The 18,540-nt window shown below is 40.9% G+C and overlaps 1 protein-coding gene and 1 long non-coding RNA gene across 3 annotated transcripts in view; one reads left to right on the top strand and one right to left on the bottom strand.

Annotated features, from left to right (window-relative positions):
- The window catches only part of LOC123499173 (homeobox protein Hox-D4a-like), a 32,037-nt gene extending 16,327 nt beyond the window's left edge, over positions 1 to 15,710 (top strand). For both annotated transcript variants that reach the window (XM_045246874.1, XM_045246873.1), the window contains 2 exons: positions 12,512 to 12,532; positions 13,426 to 15,710. In XM_045246874.1, coding sequence (XP_045102809.1) covers positions 12,512 to 12,532; positions 13,426 to 14,018 — 614 coding nt within the window. In that variant the 3' untranslated portion in view covers positions 14,019 to 15,710. The remainder of the gene's footprint in view (positions 1 to 12,511; positions 12,533 to 13,425) is intronic.
- LOC123499175 overlaps positions 1 to 18,540 on the bottom strand; it is a 197,357-nt gene that overhangs the window by 54,009 nt on the left and 124,808 nt on the right. The window lies entirely within an intron of this gene.

Here is an 18,540-nt window from a genome sequence, read left to right as displayed (position 1 = left end):
CCATACTCTGCATGACAGACCATTATTATTTCATAGAATACTTGGTATATGATTAAGATGTTTCTCCTTCTTTTAAGAAATAATGACAATAGTCTTTACCTCCTAAAAAATATATATATGATTACACACACACACACACACACACACACACACACACACACACACACACACACACACACACACACACACACACATATACACACAATTTTTTTAATGAATATTCGATTCATTCAGAAAAGTTGCATGATATATGTACGGTATGACTGTAATTATGTTTTATGATAAGTTTTTACTCATGATTATGTTATATATATATATATATATATATATATATATATATATATATATATATATATATATATATATATATATATATATTTTTTTTTTTTTTTTTTTTTTTTTTTTTTTTCCTCGTGTTAGAAAAATATGTAAGTCCTATGCATTTCTTTTTATATTTTACACACACAAACACACACACACACACACACACACACACACACACACACACACACACACACACACACACTACTGAGCCTCACCAGCGTCACCTCAGAGCACACACACCTGGCAGCACTCAGGCGTTACTCGAGTAGAAGGTAAAGCTGAGTGGGTGTCGACACTCTGACTCAACTTACACTAAGAGTGGCGGTGTTTACGGCTGATCGGATCCCATTTAGGATGATGTCTTTTTAATGAGCGACGTCCGAAAAAGTGTCTGAGAAGATAGTAGGGGAAGGACCTCGCGCGCATGTGTGTGTGTGTGTGTGTGTGTGTGTGTGTGTGTGTGTGTGTGTGTGTGTGTGTGTGTGTGTGTGTGTGTGTGTGTGTGTGTGTTCACAGTCTTATAAACTGATATTCCTGGTTGAGATTAAGTACTTCAGTCTTACAAAAATCTTAAATCAGCGTGTAACGTCTTTCTTCACACAACTTGATAAGTTGCCGCTCTTCGACAAGACTCATGGCCCTGTCTTGCACACCTTGCCTTTATTCCCCTCACTGTCATCCCATCACCCTCACTACGCCATATCCCCATCCCCTTGACCTCCCTCACACCGGGCCAGTGCCTCACCCCTCACCCTGTCTTCCTCTCAGCCTGGCCCAGCAAAGACCAAGTCCATCTGAGCTGAGAATTATTTATGGCCCGCTATTACGAGACGACACCCGCGAGATTATGACCCATATAGTACCTTGACGTGGGTCCTTGTCACGGCGAGGAGGGAGGTGGTGGATCTGCCGACTAACAGGACTGGATAGATGAGAGCTCTTCCCTGACCTTGACTTGTTTGCAGCGATTTGTTTTATGGACTCAAATACGCTACTCGAGGGTCACATTAAAATAAGCAAAGGAATTTAACAACAATATATATTTCATTTTCCTTTACTTTATTCATTTAAAATCATGTTATATATATCATCTTTTCTTCCTTTATCTTATTATATACCTATTGTGTTTTTTTTTTCTCACTTCTATTCACAAGTAATTTTAAACATGTATCCCTCATTTTCTTTCTAAGCTCTCCCTTCCTGCCCCTTTAGCACCTATCCCGCTCCTCGGCTCCCCTTCCTGTTCCTTCCAGAGAAAAATAGATGCGTGGCGGGTGTTTCTTCAGCTCCTCCTTAGCTCCTCATGTGATTTTCTGCATCGGGGGAGGACAAATGGCCGTGAAAATCTTGACTGCGTGAAGACAAAGGGAGGCGCAAAGAGGGACGTTAATTTACAACAAGACGGTTTTATTTCTCTGTGAGATTTTACATCGACGTACAATTATATACTTTTGAATATTATTTTCTTCGTGCTGTATTTTTTTTTTTCAGTCAAAAAGCTTTCGAACCTGTAAAATATTGAGAACGCTCACATTTTAAGGTTTTCTCTTCAGTTTTATAAATCTAAAATACATAAAACACACAAACATGTATACTATGTGCAATATTTGTTGATGTATTTATTTTATTTTTTATTCTTATGATAATTTTAAAGGAAAAAAAAAACAGTAAAACCACCACAAGTTACTCTTATAAAATGAGGAAAATTTTACAACTTAACTCGGAACATCCTGACTGATCTTGTAAACACATGACTTAGCGGCGCTGGAACACTCATCACCTCGATTGCCTCTTTAACACTCCCTTGAACTGGCCCTGATTCATGTCTGTAATCACCGTCCAGGGGATCAAAGGAACCGAGCGGCGGGCAGGAGACAGAGGGAGAGGGAGAGGAGAGACAGATCGAGACGCCGCCAGGACACAATGGAAGCCGCGACAGAAACAGGATAGAGGGAAGGGATAGGAGGGTAAGAAAGAACAGGTAAAAGACAGTGTGGGTGTGAATGGCTATCAACAAGTCACGAGACGAGTCAAGAACGCGAAGTAAGTTGTTAGCTTTCTCCCTTACATTTTTCTTTTTCTCTTTTTAGGAAATGTGTCGGTGGAGATAGCGGCTATTATCGCTATAACTCTCTGTCACTCTCCAATCTCCTCCATCTCCACCGCACCACTTGATCACTGTCTATCTTCGATTGCTAATAGTACAGACACTATTCTGCTTACACAGTTAATTACACGTTCCGCTCTCGCAAAAATGTCCATCTTAGCTAAACTTAGTGTGTATTATCATGTCTATCTCATATAACTGTCTAGTGCAAGAGGAAAGCAACATTATATCGCTAGTTTGAGAATAGTAAATAAAAAAAATATTTCAGACCAAAAACTTGGAAAAAAGACAGAAAAAAATCCGTATCAATGTTATTTTTATTTCTTTTTTACGCAAACCCACCATGTCTGAGGAAGAAGAACAGTAATTCCCAAACGACCTTCAGGTGAGGCGGCGGCAGCTCAAGAGCGGGAAATCTTAAGTGTTAGTCAGCATAATGAGGCTTGGAGAGGTAAATCGCCTGTTTCGCGGCACGTTGACACCTCCCATTGTTCTTAGCGTGTAGAAGAGATGTACAACTTCTCTGTCATATGAAACTGGTCGTATGTTGGCTTTCTCATTTCGATCCAGGCTGTGTGTGTGTGTGTGTGTGTGTGTGTGTGTGTGTGTGTGTGTGTGTGTGTGTGTGTGTGTGTGTGTGTGTGTGTGTGTGTAATTCACCTCAGTCGCCTGCTGGTCAGCCAGCCAGTCTTCCCCGTGTGTGTGTGTGTGTTTCACTGTTTGATCTGCTGCAGTCTCTGACGAGATAGCCAGACGTTACCCTACGGAACGAGCTCAGAGCTCATTATTTCCGATCTTCGGATAGGCCTGAGACCAGGCATACACCACACACCGGGACAACAAGGTCACAACTCCTCGATTTACATCCCGTACCTATTCACTGCCAGGTGAACAGGGGCTACACGTGAAAGGAGACACACCCAAATATCTCCACCCGGCCGGGGAATCGAACCCCGGTCCTCTGGCTTGTGAAGCCATCGCTCTAACCACTGAGCTACCGTGTGTGTGTGTGTGTGTGTGTGTGTGTGTGTGTGTGTGTGTGTGTGTGTGTGTGTGTGTGTGTGTGTGTTTTATGAGCAGTGTAAACTTTCTCACTGTCCATTTAACCATTATTACGGAAGGTTACTCTCAAAGGAATCAGAATGAGGGAATGAGGGGCTTCTGGCGGCGGCGCGGCAAGGTAGGCATGCTCTCCTCACACGATGATTATAAAGACACGCTTCTCTCAAAAGTATCCCCTTTAGCCAATAAACTCCCGTGAAAAGCCCACATGGTATAAATATAAAAAAAAAAGGTTCTAAAAGGGACATCTGATAAATTGTAAATATGAAGCAAAACCGAATTTCACTGACGCTAATATATTCTGCTATGTATATAATATGCATGTATTTTTTCTTACTCTAATGCTGAGAGTAAATTCACACGAAAGACAAATTCATTTTAGAATAAGTACTGACTTGAGAACTACACGAGCTATGAGATTAAAAGAACAAGAGCCAAGTAGGGCGGTGTGGCCAGCGTGGACCGCCAGAAAACTCTCGCCTCTTCCCACAAACCGCCTCGTCCTCTACTATTAGTAAATATTTCCCAGTCCCCCTCGTTCACCCCTCTTATTTACAAAGCGGATCATGTTTGTAAGTCTCCTGGCAAGACTCTGTGCATACATATTCTGTGCGCCTCTGCCGCTGCGCCGCCATGGTAACGAAAGAACTTACTCACCGATATGTGGATTATCTTTTCGTCTTGTTTAATTCTTCATGCACAACGTCACCCTCTCAGTCAAGGCGCTCTTAGGCTTGTTGAACTATTATCTGATGTTTTTCTTATTTCCGCATTTCTTTTCGGTAAATCATCCAAATTTCTCTCTTATTTTTTATTAACGATTAAATGATACTTAAACGTTTTTTTTTTTTTTTTTTAACAAGAACAACAATAACAACAAGTGAAGGTGATACTGGAAATAATCAAAATTACATGAATAATAAAAAAATAACAATATTAACAAAAACAAGAAAACATCTATGGTAATAATAATAATAATAATAATAATAATAATAATAATAATAATAATAATAATAATAACAATAATAATAGTAATAATATTAACAACAACAACATTGACATGATTACCATCCCTACAATACTTATTTTTAATTACTACTATCAACAACAGCAACAATAGCAACATTAAAACGAAAAAGACAATACAGATTCTCTCTCTCTCTCTCTCTCTCTCTCTCTCTCTCTCTCTCTCTCTCTCTCTCTCTCTCTCTCTTGCAATCACACACACACACACACACACACACACACACACACACACACACACACAGGCACAAGGGTTTGGGACTCCGCTCACTCATGGTCGCCGTCTCTCGCCTGGACTGGTAATGGCCGCTTAGGAGGGCTGGTGCAGATCCCTTCTTTGAGATTGGCGATGAGTGCCACGGATAAAAACTCCAAAGCGTAAGCCCAGTTGCGGGTCGCTTGAACGTCAGGATTATCAAACACTATCTTCGCGAGGATGACTTACACCTCTAGTTTGTTACCCGATGGATGCCTCAAGGTCCTTAGGTTACTACTGACGAAGCCACATGAGGTAGAATAAGGCATCAACTTGGCTCGGTATTGAAAGGAAGCCAAATAGGAGTAACTGAAGGGACTGTTTGGTACTGAAGAGAACTTAAGCATGAATTGGTGAGGTGATGTGAGGTATGATTATTGACAAAATTATATCCACCAGCTTGGCTCAGTATTGAAGGGAAGACAAACAGAAATGAAGGGATTATTTAACACCGAAATGAACTCAAGTAAGAAAGGAGAGTTTGCGATAACTAATAAAGCTTCATGACAATATTGCACCCTTCCCAGCTTGTTGGTGTTAAATGAGTCAACAAGGACCTAATGGTGCTAATATACTGCCGGCATGTATAGTCTATCAGCCCAGATCCTCGCGGCCAAGATCGTGTTGTTCATTTCTCCTTTATGCTCCTTATCCAGCACAGCATCAGGTGTTACTCTTGTCTATACTGATTTATTACAAGCAATTAAAAAGCAATACATTTCCTGAGAACGGATGAAGGTAGATAAGAGAGACTGTTTCCTTATCAAATTGTTATTGTTGTTATTACTACTACCATTATTATTATTGTTCTTCTTCTTCTTCTTATTATTATTATTATTATTATTATTATTATTATTATTATTATTATTATTATTATTAGTAGTAGTAGTAGTAGTAGTAGTAGTAGTAGTAGTAGTAGTAGTAGTAGTAGTAGTAGTGTAGTGGTAGTAGTAGTAGTAGAAGTAATAGTAGTAATAATAGTAGTATCATCATCACCATCATCATTATCATTATTATTATTATTATTATTATTATTATTATTACTACTACTACTACTACTACTACTACTACTACTACTACTACTACTACTACTACTACTAGTAGTAGTAGTAGTAGTAGTAGTTGTAGTAGTAGTAGTATCATTATTATTATCATTATCATTATTATTGTTATTTTCTCTCTCTCTCTCTCTCTCTCTCTCTCACCTTCCACTCAACACACCCTTTCTCCTTACATCGAAGAGACACAGTCGCATATTCCTTATCGATACATTTAGTTATTAATGGAGTCTTGATAATCAATGTCTGACGAATACACGAGGCAGAGTCCGCATGGTAAAAGACAGGTGAGAATACCGCGGCGGAGGTGTGGCTGGCGGGGAGAGGAGGCAGATGGATGATGAGTGGTGATCAGGAACAGAGAACAAAGGAATTAAAACAGAGAGGGCGAAGGGGCCGCGGACGCCATTTTGTCGTGTCGGCTGTAGGGATATCGGGCAGGCGTGGAGGGAGGGAGAGAGGGAGAGGGAGGGTGAGAGACAGCTGGCCGCTCCTCTCTCTCTCTCTCTCTCTCTCTCTCTCTCTCTCTCTCTCTCTCTCTCTCTCTCTCAAACAAGGAAGATTCTCTCTTATTGCCTACTTCTCTGAATTTTATAACTAAAATAAGTAATATCATAATCTTAGAAACAACAAACACAACGGAAAACGATGAAAAGATGGAAAAACAGAAATAACAGAAGCATTATAATCCTTTTTTAAGTGAAATATCATACAACAAATACAATAACAACAGCAGCAACAACAATAATGTCAGTATATTATGTCACATACTTTTATCCATACAAGAAAATATCATGCCACAAAAATTTATAAAAAAAAAAGAAAAAAAAGCTGACCCCTGCAATGAGTGGCATGCGCGCGTCGCTTGGCTGGGAATAATAAAAGTCGATTAATCATTTCACAAAACAAATGCAAACAGAATTTTAAACTGCGCTGGTTCAGCCGTCCATTGTTTTTTTTTCAGCTTTATTTTTTCCCCCAATCCAGAGAGTATTGGATCCCGGAATACATAAATGAACGTTAAATTGTTTCCCCAAAAAAGATACCAAAACAGAAAAAAAGAGAAAAAAAACAGAACAAAGGGATGTTAGTGGTTGATGTTCGCTGACGTAAAAAGAATGAAAAAAAGGAAGAAAAATCGAGAAAGTACACTATAATTTTTGTTTGTCTCTCTCTCTCTCTCTCTCTCTCTCTCTCTCTCTCTCTCTCTCTCTCTCTCTCTCTCTCTCTCTCTTCCTATGTACCATTTCCTAGTAACTGGCTATGATTTGATCTTGATGACGATGTATTGTATATAGATAGAACTTACATTTTTTTTCTTTTTGCTCATAATGGATAGAAAATGGCCGCTTTAAGCAAATATTCCTAAAAGAAAACTCCGCCTAAAGAATTTCCTTTGATAATTTATACATTTACGTTAAAGGCTATTGTTGAAATTGCGGTATTTTATAATAAGGGCAATCAATTACTATAGATTAAATATTTAGATGAGGCAGCTTTGTGGATATTATTCTTCTTTGAGGTTACGCTTATGAAGACTAGCGCTGGTTGTGGAGGTGCCGGGCCAGCAGGAGGATGAGCGGAGATGAACCTGTGGGGTTGGTCGTTTTGAAATGCATGGGAAGAGTGCGAAGAATGGCTTTTGAGTATGCAGTGTACGAGGGTGTATTCCTGACTCACATGTAAATGCTGGAAGGTATATGAAGGGCGTAAGTGAGTGACTCAGAGTGCGCCAAGTGTGTGGGTGCGGGTGTGCACAGAAAAGGTGTACAGGACAAAGGTTAACGTCAAGACAAATACTGCAAAGGAGGGACTAGATCTGCCTTGAAAGATAAGCTCAGTCTTTTTATCATTACCTTTTTCTTCCCACGCAGTGTTTAATATGTGAGCGTCATCTTGCACGTCATTGTTAGCGAGTGGCAAGTTGGTTCATCTTCTCGTTAAAGACTGTAATGAGAGGTATGGCGATCACGCTCCTGTAAATAGTGCTGGCAGTGCATATCAGGAGTGAAATCACCAGTGAGTGACGGCCGAAAATAAACCTCCATGATAAAACCACCTTGTAAAACATAACCAGTGTACTTAAAATATTCAGCAACTAAAACATCCTGGCGCATCATCCTCTCCTCACTGCCTACCGATAAAGAAGCACTTGCAACGCGAGCCTCACTCAGCAAGCAGACACTTCACACACGAGCCTTGGGACGCAGACACTTCCTTCCAAATCCACCGAGTCACTGTAGCCTTCATCTGATCCCTCGCCACCCGTGCTCCCCATGATGCACCTTTTATTCTGAGAGAGTAATCTGAAGGTAAATATAAAATCATCGTTCAAAACAAACAATGCCTAGCCCTGTGTGGCTCTGTTAGGGCTCTGTTGTGGCTCCCTCGCTATGGCGGCTCCGGTGTCCAATGATTTATTTGTCTTGCGCAAGCTGAGACGTCTCGAATCTGTAAATTTTTATGCCCATTTTCAGGGGTTAAAATTACATCTTAAGGGTCTTGAGTACTCGATTTAGAAGACGCTCTTGGGGTTGAGGTCTTCATGATACCGCTTGGTGGAGTGATGGGGCTTTTTTTCTGCATTTTTTCTTGCCTCCGTCAGGGTAACGAGAGCAACTCACTCGCCCTGTTCTTCAGACGCTGCGTATCAGTTCGCTGGCTCACATCCTGTTCTTTATTCCTCACTGTCTTCCTTTATAATGGTTGATCTCCTTGTTTACCTTCAAAATTTACAAATGTATTTTTTTTCTCCTTCGCTTTTTTTACCAGAGTTATAATTCTTTCATTTCAAACTGGTTTTGTTATAGTTTGTTTTTTCCATTATTTTTCGACTTTCGGCCCTTTCTTATTTTTTATATATATATATATATATATATTTTTTTTTTAGATGCAGGTTGTTCTTTATTTTACCTCTAATGTTCCTGGTTTCATTTGTATCCCTTCCATCGTCACTTGTTTGATTTTGATCATATATATATATGTATATATATATATATATATATATATATATATATATATATATATATATATATATATATATATATATATATATATATATTATTTATTTTTCTTTCTGTTTTCCTTTTCAACATATGCTGCTATCGTTATTTTACTTGGTTAATAATCATTAATTTTAGTAACTACGAAATCATATTTCTCCTGCTTTATTTCTTCCAGAGCATTTATATTTATATTACATAATCAGGGACATTTTCTTTGTTCCATCTTTTCTTTTTTTTTTGTCTTTTTTTACATTCCAATATCGGTGACAACCATTTTTATTTTCTTGTTCGTTCTTTTATTCCTGTCTACCGAATCTCACTACGTGCCCTTGATTTCTTAGGATTTATTCTTTAATACATTTTCCTGAATTTTGCTCCCTTATTCTCAGTTTTCTCCTTTACATTTCTCTTTTCTCTGCACCACTCTCCGTGGCTCGGTGGTGGTGGTGGTGGTGGTGGGCAGGAATCCTCGCCCAGGCTGAGGCAGTGATGGCGGCGGCTCGGCGCTGCTCTTGCTGGGTCCTCCGCTTTAAGATCCACACCCAATTCAATTATTCAGTTTTCACTTCATATTCTTCAATTTCGTGTTAGAGTTCATAAATAAATTAATAAAAATCAAGTTATGTTATAAAAAAAAAGTCAGTATGTTCTACGCTTCAAATTTTAAGAAGGAAATGTTGTGTGTAGTGGGCAGTTCCTTTTTTTTAGTAGATGAAGAAAAAGTAGTAGCAGCAGCAGCAGCAGCAGCAGTAGTAGTAGTAGTAGTAGTAGTAGTAGTAGTAGTAGTAGTAGTAGTAGTAGTAGTAGTAGTAGTAGTAGTAGTAGTAGTAGAAGTAATTGATACTTTAATATAGAAATTTCATAAGCAACATTAGTGATTTTAGTATTAGCAATAAAGCCAAGGCCAGAAGTAGTACATGACACACACACACACACACAGACACACACACACACACACACACACACACACACACACACACACACACACACACACACACACACACACACACACACACACACACACACATACACACTGCATCCATACAAAAAACAAACAATGGTGTCTAAACTTAGCTATCGGTAAAGCGAAAAGAGAGAGAGAGAGAGAGAGAGAGAGAGAGAGAGAGAGAGAGAGAGAGAGAGAGAGAGAGAGAGAGAGAGAGAGAGAGAGAGAGAGAGAGAGAGAGAGAGAGAGAGAGAGAGAGAGAGAGAATGAATTCTAGGTCAGAATAAGGCTAAGACAAGGCGAATATTTCCAAAGGAGGGAATAAATGACTGTCGTGAAGCTGGCGCGGCACCGAAGCTTGTGAGTCACGGGCATCGATCGCTATAATGGCGGCCGATCACACCCAGCCTCTGTCAGTGTGTGTGTGTGTGTGTGTGTGTGTGTGTGTGTGTGTGTGTGTGTGTGTGTGTTTCACTGTTTGATCTGCTGCAGTCTCTGACGAGACAGCCAGACGTTACCCTACGGAACGAGCTCAGAGCTCATTGTTTCCGATCTTCGGATAGGCCTGAGACCAGGCACACACCACACATCGGGACAACAATTTACATCCTGTACCTACTCACTGCTAGGTGAACAGGGGCTACACGTGAAAGGAGACACACCCAAATATCTCCACCCGGCCGGGGAATCGAACCCCGGTCTTCTGGCTTGTGAAGCCAGCGCTCTAACCACTGAGCTACCGTGTGTGTGTGTGTGTGTGTGTGTGTGTGTGTGTGTGTGTGTGTGTGTGTGTGTGTGTGTGTGTGTGTGTGAGAGAGTTACAGTCTTCGATATAACAAGACATAAAACTAATACACTGGTTTTAATCAGTAGAAGAGACGAATTTCAAGAGAGTCGAAGAGATATTTATGCTGAAAATTTTTGATAAAGCTTGAAGAGGAAAAAACACGTTGAAAAATATAGGAGCTCCCAGCGCGGCTGTACACACTAATAAAAACATTACTGGAATGATTTGAGGGTCAGGGGCGGCGAAGTGAGTCCCGTGGGAAGGTGACCCCTGACCTGTGACCTCGCTGCCTCTCGGGATGAATTATGAAGGTCACGGACGGATCAGTTTGGCTACTTGCTGGCTCAGAACTGCTTGAACCAAGAGGTGCATCCAAACTATTATTCTGCGCCTTGCCTGTGTCCTCTGTATATCACAGGCACAAAATGAGACCTTGCTATGCAGTATGTACGTACAGTGCGTAAGCTTGGCATGTTTTATATTAAGTGACCAACACCATGACGTTAATTATTCTTTTGTGTACATCTAATGAAATTTACCTTGTGTTGTAGATTCCATTAACATATACATATTTTCATTCTCAAAATAGTTCTTATATTTTGTTTATATTTTTTATGTGACTTTCATCTTATTTCTTTTCTTTTTTTTCTTATAGATACTGTGTGCTACTCTGCTCATATTCCCTAATTCTGTTTTTGTTATTTTTTCTTTATTAACTTGTGATTTATCGCTTTCATACACCTACTTCCTCGTGGTATCTTTACTTTACGCATACTAAGTGCAGACCATTTCATGAAACGTAAAAGCTATATTAGTAAATTAACTGAAAACGGCAACAGTCATATTAGGGAGGCGGTGGCATAGTGTATAAGGTGGTGAGCGTGGGATCGGGCAGACGTCCACGCGTAGGTTAGAAGCCCACCACGTACAGCCTTAAAACACTTTGCCATTTCTCGAGTGGTTTAAAGTTACCTACATATCACCATGATACCCAGGTTTTAGGTGGTTATACTCAAGATGAGCTTGGGCGGTGATATGTGCCCTAATATGGGTACCACTATAAATAAAATTGTCTGCGCCACTAATGGGCGGAAGCTGAACAGCGCTTCCTATACACTCTTCAAGTGTGCCTACAGGCGCTATAGGCCTTACCGTAAAAAAAAAAAAAAAAAAAAAAATATATATATATATATATATATATATATATATATATATATATATATATATATATATATATATATATATATATATATATTGACAATGTGCTGTGTTACCACCCAAAACAACATGTCTTTCCTGTCACGAGAGGATTGCATTGATAAGAACATCTGCAAATTAATAGTAATAAATATGAGAATAATAGTAATAATAACAACATTAATAAGCTCAGTTAAGTGTCACAAATTTACGAGTGTCACTATATTATTTTCAAATGCAATGCATCAATTTATCTAAGGAACGAACTTTTAGTAAATTCTCTTAAATATTAGTACTGTTATATTCCTCTCTAATTTAAATATTCATTTTTGCAAGGAATATAGTCTGCCAGTCTTTTCTTTTTTGTATCTCACCATCATTAGTGTCATCACCACCATCTCTCTCTCTCTCTCTCTCTCTCTCTCTCTCTCTCTCTCTCTCTCTCTCTCTCTCTCACACACACACACATACACTGGAGCTAAGTATCTGAACACTTTTCATATTCTCCAAAAGTTCCTTCAATATTCACCACACAGGTTTATGAAAAGGAAAGGGATTTTTTTTTTTCCTTTCGCCTCTGCACATTCTTAGCACTGCCAAGGGATCTAAGTGAGTTTGTGTCGGAACAAGCTTCACATACTGACGGTGGAATGATTTTATTTTCCTTCCCTATGCTTATGTCTTAAGGATTCAAATGTATTGGATAGCTCAGTATAATTTTCGCATTTCTTTTACTCTCTTTGCAGAAGGGGCGGGAACACTATACGGTAAGTGAACTTGGCTTCGTGTACCGTGTCGTAAGGTGAGGGGGCTTCAGTGTTACTTGCTCTAATTTTACTTATGTTAAGAAATATGTAGGCATTTATTTTTATGCGAGGCTCACGTTTCAAAAACAATGTTCCCTCGAACGAAGTTGATTACCAATCTAGTTGTTGAAAATACATTTCCAAATAAATGTTTGCATTTAGCAAATTTTAGAAATAAGCTTTATTTCATACTGTTACAGTGTGGCTCTCCTTACTATAGGTTGTTACCACGAATGACACGTAAGATAGATGAAAAGCCTTCAGGTGATTACCCCACAATTACAGCTCCGTCCAAGGAACACTATCCAATTAGCGGTTCTCACAAGACTTGGCCATTAGCGTCCCAGGCACAGTCCTGGAATGAGGGACACACACACACACACACACACACACACACACACACACACACACACACACACACACACACACACACACACACACACACACACACACACACACACACACACACACACACACACACACACACAGAGAGAGAGAGAGAGAGAGAGAGAGAGAGAGAGAGAGAGAGAGAGAGAGAGAGAGAGAGAGAGAGAGAGAGAGAGAGAGAGAGAGAGAGAGAGAGAGAGAGAGAGAGAGAGAGAGAGAGAGAGAGAGAGAGAGAGAGAGAGAGTCCTGCCACTAGCTTCAGGGAGCTCAGGATTCTAGCCGAGGGCCGGGTAATGGCCGCTGCGTCTGATAGTCTTACGAGAGGGAATTTTTCATTTATTTTTTGGTTGTTTCCCTTTGAAGGCTTGGGGTCGGTGGTTAGTCTGCACGGGCAAGTAAAGAAAATATAAAGATGCTCGCCTGCCTGAGCAGCGTCCCTAAGTTTGCTTGTTTGTTGTTCTTTGCAGCAAATGGTCAGTTCCAGCCGGGGTGCGAGCCAAAGCGGCAGCGGACAGCCTACACCAGACACCAAATACTAGAACTGGAGAAGGAGTTCCACTTCAACCGCTACCTGACGCGGCGGAGAAGGATAGAGATCGCCCACTCGCTGTGTCTTTCTGAGCGACAGATCAAAATCTGGTTCCAGAACAGAAGAATGAAGTGGAAGAAGGACAACAAACTGCCAAACACCAAGAACGTGCGGAGAAAGACCAACCCAGCGGGCGTAACCACCACCGTCACCCCGAAGAACCAGCAGCAGAACCAGAACCAGACGCAAAACACGCCGCAGAACGCCCCTACGCAAGACCAGCAGCACACTCAACAACAACAGCAACAGCAGCAACAGCAGACTGCTCAGCAACAAGCAGCGCAGCAGCAAGCCGCACAGCAGCAACAACAGCAGCAACAGCAGCAGCAAGGGACACCGCACCCGGGAGGTCACACCCCGGGTTACCCACACATGGGCGGGGGAATGATGCCACCTCCCGGTCTGACGCCCATCTCAGCACCATACCCACACGGGGCCATGAAGCCTGACTACGGCCTGACCACGCTATAAGGACGGGCAGCGCCGCACTTGTTGGGTGCACTCACAGCACCTGCTCTGTAGCTTTACCCCGGCTCAGTCCTGCGACCCTTCCTTCTGCTGTTATCATTACTGCCGCTGATGCTGCTGCCGCTACTGCTGTTGCTGCTGCTAACGCGCACACCCTTCTCAGCCTTCATCCTTACTTCCCCTACCTGCCTCTCGTGCTCCTACTGGGACGGCGCGGGTCGGCCGGCGGTGGCCCGCCCCTACTCTACTGTATACAACCCCTAGGTCTGGCGGACTGTTTAGCCCTCCCGGCTCACCCTCTCCTATCTTCAACTACTCAATCTCTGGCTGCTGGCCGGCTCCGGCCACTTAGTCGCCGCCCAGGAGCGTAGAAGAAATTATCTCATCTCAGGGTTGTGTGTGTTTGTGGTGCCATGTGATGCACGAGACCACAGAGCAGTCGCATGGTGTTATTTCCAAATCACTGAGGGTCTGGGTATCATACACCACTGGAAGGAAGGTGTTGTTAAAGTGGCACGGTTAACATTCAGTCCCGTCTGAAGAAAATACTGATGAAAATATAGTGTTGCTCTGAGCCTACCGTCAGAATAATGTCCCAAAGAAAAGCAAGAAGTACGGTAGTCGAACAGGATGAGTGAAACGATCCAGGAGTCTGCCGCCAAAGTCCTAGAGGACGACCAAAGCAATACTTAGATACCTCCCACCTCTCTGAAAAACTGACACAAAACTTGCACGCCATGACAAATTCACAAACCAAATTATACATTGAGGTAAGGAGGATAATGTCTCTAATATCCTTCGCACCTGCCCAACTTTCAGTAAATAAGTGACACGATGACTTCAAAAGCGACCAAATTTTGACGCTTCATTAGGGCGAAAGAGGAGAAGTGGAGAGCAGGGGCAAGATCATTACAAATAATCCCTCAAGCGACTCCTTCCATCCTTCTCACACTCACAGTTGTTCGCCTCTAAACATATACTTAATTTTCTTTTTATTTCTATCCTCAGTCCCTTTCAGTTAACTGCAGTAACTGCTACAATGAGAGATGACTCACACTCTTCCGTCTGTTGTAACCGTGACTGAGGGAGCTGTTGAGTGTCCCCGCGACCACTTCCTCTCCTCCTCCCTTAGACCTAAAACCTATATAGACTTGACCTTGGGACCTAGAATGACCTCTGACTTTCCTTCTTCCGCACGCCGGCGTCGCGGGAGGCCGATCAGTTATTGCTCCCCAGAGGGTGTTTAGCTGCGCCGCTGAATTGTCTCACCGTGGGCCAGAAATCTACACACGACGCCTGCCACCCACATTCATATTCTTAAACCAGAGCACCTCACCTAAATTTCCTTGATTTTTTTTTTTTTTTTTTTTTTTACACACGAGTATTTTCTCATCTCGACACTATTACTTATAAAATGTCTCGTATAATATCAAAGACGAAATGATGTGTGTGTTGCTCTTTTTCCCGTGACACAGCTTCATTCAGTGTTTCTGTTCAAGATATTTACAGTAATTTACACACACACACACACACACACACACACACACACACACACACACACACACACACACAATCATATAAAATTTGAGGATTGAATACTGCACATATAAAGTGGAGCTACAGCGACAAATATATGAACAGATAGAGGTAAATAAAACTAACATACAGACAGACATAGATAAAGTTAATGAGTAAGAATTAACAGATAAATACAGGGAAGCATGCACACACACACACACACACACACACACACACACACACACACACACACACACACACACACACACACACACACACATGGATGTTCTATCCGTGGTCAGCAAGCAGGCAACACACGTGGGTAGGGGGAGTGTAGGCTAGGGCGGGTTTGGGACACACCTGGGCTTAGCACGGCTCGGTCGCGGCCGATCCACCGAGAGACATGGAGAGAAACACAAACAGGGACCAAGATTTCTCGCTCTCCTTCGGGCGGTCTTCACTTGTCTTTCTTCCAACCTCATCTTTCACACCAGTGTGGTGGAAAACATTAATACGTTTGGTTCATTCATAAATATATATATATATATATATATATATATATATATATATATATATATATATATATATATATATATATATATATATATATATATATATATATATATAAATGTGAAAAAGTCTTATCTATATTTTGAGTAATTAAAGATAAATCACTCACCTCCAAGGATTTTACCGCAGGCTTGAAGCTGACTCGACTGACTCACACGTAGGTGGACGGTAGCTAACGTGCAAGAATGTGTGGGGACGTAAAGCTACTGCAGCATTCTTAACGCACAAAGTTATTTCCTTAGATTGGAGCTTTAAATTCATTTTATATTATACGTTATATAAAAAAAAGATACATATAGTATGTGCAAATGTTGCATAAAACAAACTATCTCTTAGCCAGAAAACTCTGTCACGTTCACGGCAGATTCCTCGAGCGCTTCACTCTTCCCGTGCGTTTTGTGTGTACAGGTGTGTGCGTGTGCGTGTGCGCGTGTGTACGCTATGGTCGTCGGTTCTACCCGTGTGTACAAGGTGTTTCCCGAAGCACAGATCAAACTATTGTAATCAAAATATATTTCAGTCTCAATATTGGTAAGTTTACGGGTTCTGTCTCAGTCCTGTTCGTTCTCTTCACCAGCTCTTCTGTAATTCATCTCATTCCTTCAGCAGTAATAATCATACCATTACATTAGAACTAATTTTCTTCCTTGATAATTATGCGTTCAGTTCCCAATGTAAAGATATACATAGTATTTATAATTTGTACATGCTTATAAGAAAAAAAAGTGGAACTTTCACTATCTTCAATAACTTCTTTTACTGTAGTTTTCATTTTTGCTAAGGCCAAATCACCACTGCAACAAAATTCTCATCCTGCTTATTTACTACTTCCTGGGTCAGAACGTGGAGGCGGCGGCGCTGTCCATTGCAAAAGGATAAATATATTGAGTAGACATGTAATAACTAAAGATAGTAATATTAATAACAGTAATAAATAAAATTTCGTGGAAAAAGAGTTTCTACGAGGAAACTCACTGTATGTACAGAGGAACGTGACGGTCGAACTACCGTCGCGAGATTTTTATATGCCTGTACAGAGGGAGACTGTGTTGGTCAACCGCGGCTGTGGACGAGAATAAAACCCGTAGGTCTCTCCCTCCCTCATCTTGCCCCTGTAGGTCTATCCGGACAAATCTTTGGTCGGTATGATAGTACAACATGTTTTGATAGTACTTGCAGTCGCTAGCTTCCAGCGGGTTTCAGAGTGAGGCCCAAGGAACAGAGGATCCGGGGCGGTGAGGGGGAGAGACGAGGTGACCTGCATGGGACTCTTTTATATATATAGCTGATGCTCAAGACACCGTGTTGTCGGACCCGGCGGCCTCCTGCACTCCAGCCCCCTGCCGAAACACAAGCACACTCCCTCCTCTCCCAGTGATACGACTTCATCCACTCCTAATCAACGGTGCGCAGAGCAGCGTCCGTTTTCCCTCTCAGAGGCAAACACAATATGAGTTTTTTTATAAAAAAAAAAACACTATGTAATCCCGTTGTTGCAGCCATGACACTTTTAACTGCTAGCAAATATATGACACATGTTACTGCCTAGATGATTTATTGAGCATATATGTAACTAAAGGCATTAAGATACTGTAACTTTTCGTTCACCTTTTTGTTATTGAAATTTTTTTTTTCGAAATAAAGACATGGAAAATACCTATAACCGCTTTCTCAGACAAAATAAAAACAATATTAGTGGAGAAATGTAATCAATAAATAAACAAAACAATATATTAATCTACTGAAATGGTAAATAAATTATAGCCGGTTTTTTAACACTAGTTCTTTGCCTCTGAGATGTGAGGATACACAGAAACTGCTATTCATACACGGGGCTGTATATACGATTCTCTATATGGTTTCCCGTACACATTAATCTGAAGACCACCTGTGCCCGGAGCTTGCCGCTCGGCGGGAGCTGAGGTGTTGCGCTTACGGGTCCGCTGTACAGTATCCGGACGTGACACAAACGGTAAATATATTGAACATTGATTATAATAAATGTTATGATTTCCATTGACATACATTTGTAGATAGTTTGTGAATCCACATAGGTCGATTATTGTAAAGTTTTGAATAAACCCCTAGAGAAATCCTGTTTTTTTTTTTTTTTTTTTCATATCCTGGTACACCGTAGTATTGCTACCGCTCACACTGCTGCAGCGACAACTGCTACACTAACAACATCAGCAATGATAGTAGAAAAAAATCAATCAATACAACACTAAACGATAAAAATAAAATAACAATAATGATGACAATGATAAGATACTGCTGCTACTACAATTGCTACTGCTGCACAATACTGCTACTACTACTACACTTACCATTACTATTACTATCACTAGTACTACTACTACTACTACTACTACTACTACTACTACTACTACTACTACTACTACCACTGATAATAACAATAACAAATAAATATAACAAT

The sequence above is a fragment of the Portunus trituberculatus genome, chromosome 49 (assembly GCF_017591435.1).
Source record: "Portunus trituberculatus isolate SZX2019 chromosome 49, ASM1759143v1, whole genome shotgun sequence".
Classification (NCBI taxonomy): domain Eukaryota; kingdom Metazoa; phylum Arthropoda; class Malacostraca; order Decapoda; family Portunidae; genus Portunus; species Portunus trituberculatus.
The sequence above is the reverse complement of the archived record's forward strand: the minus strand, read 5'-3'. Positions and strand labels throughout refer to the sequence as shown.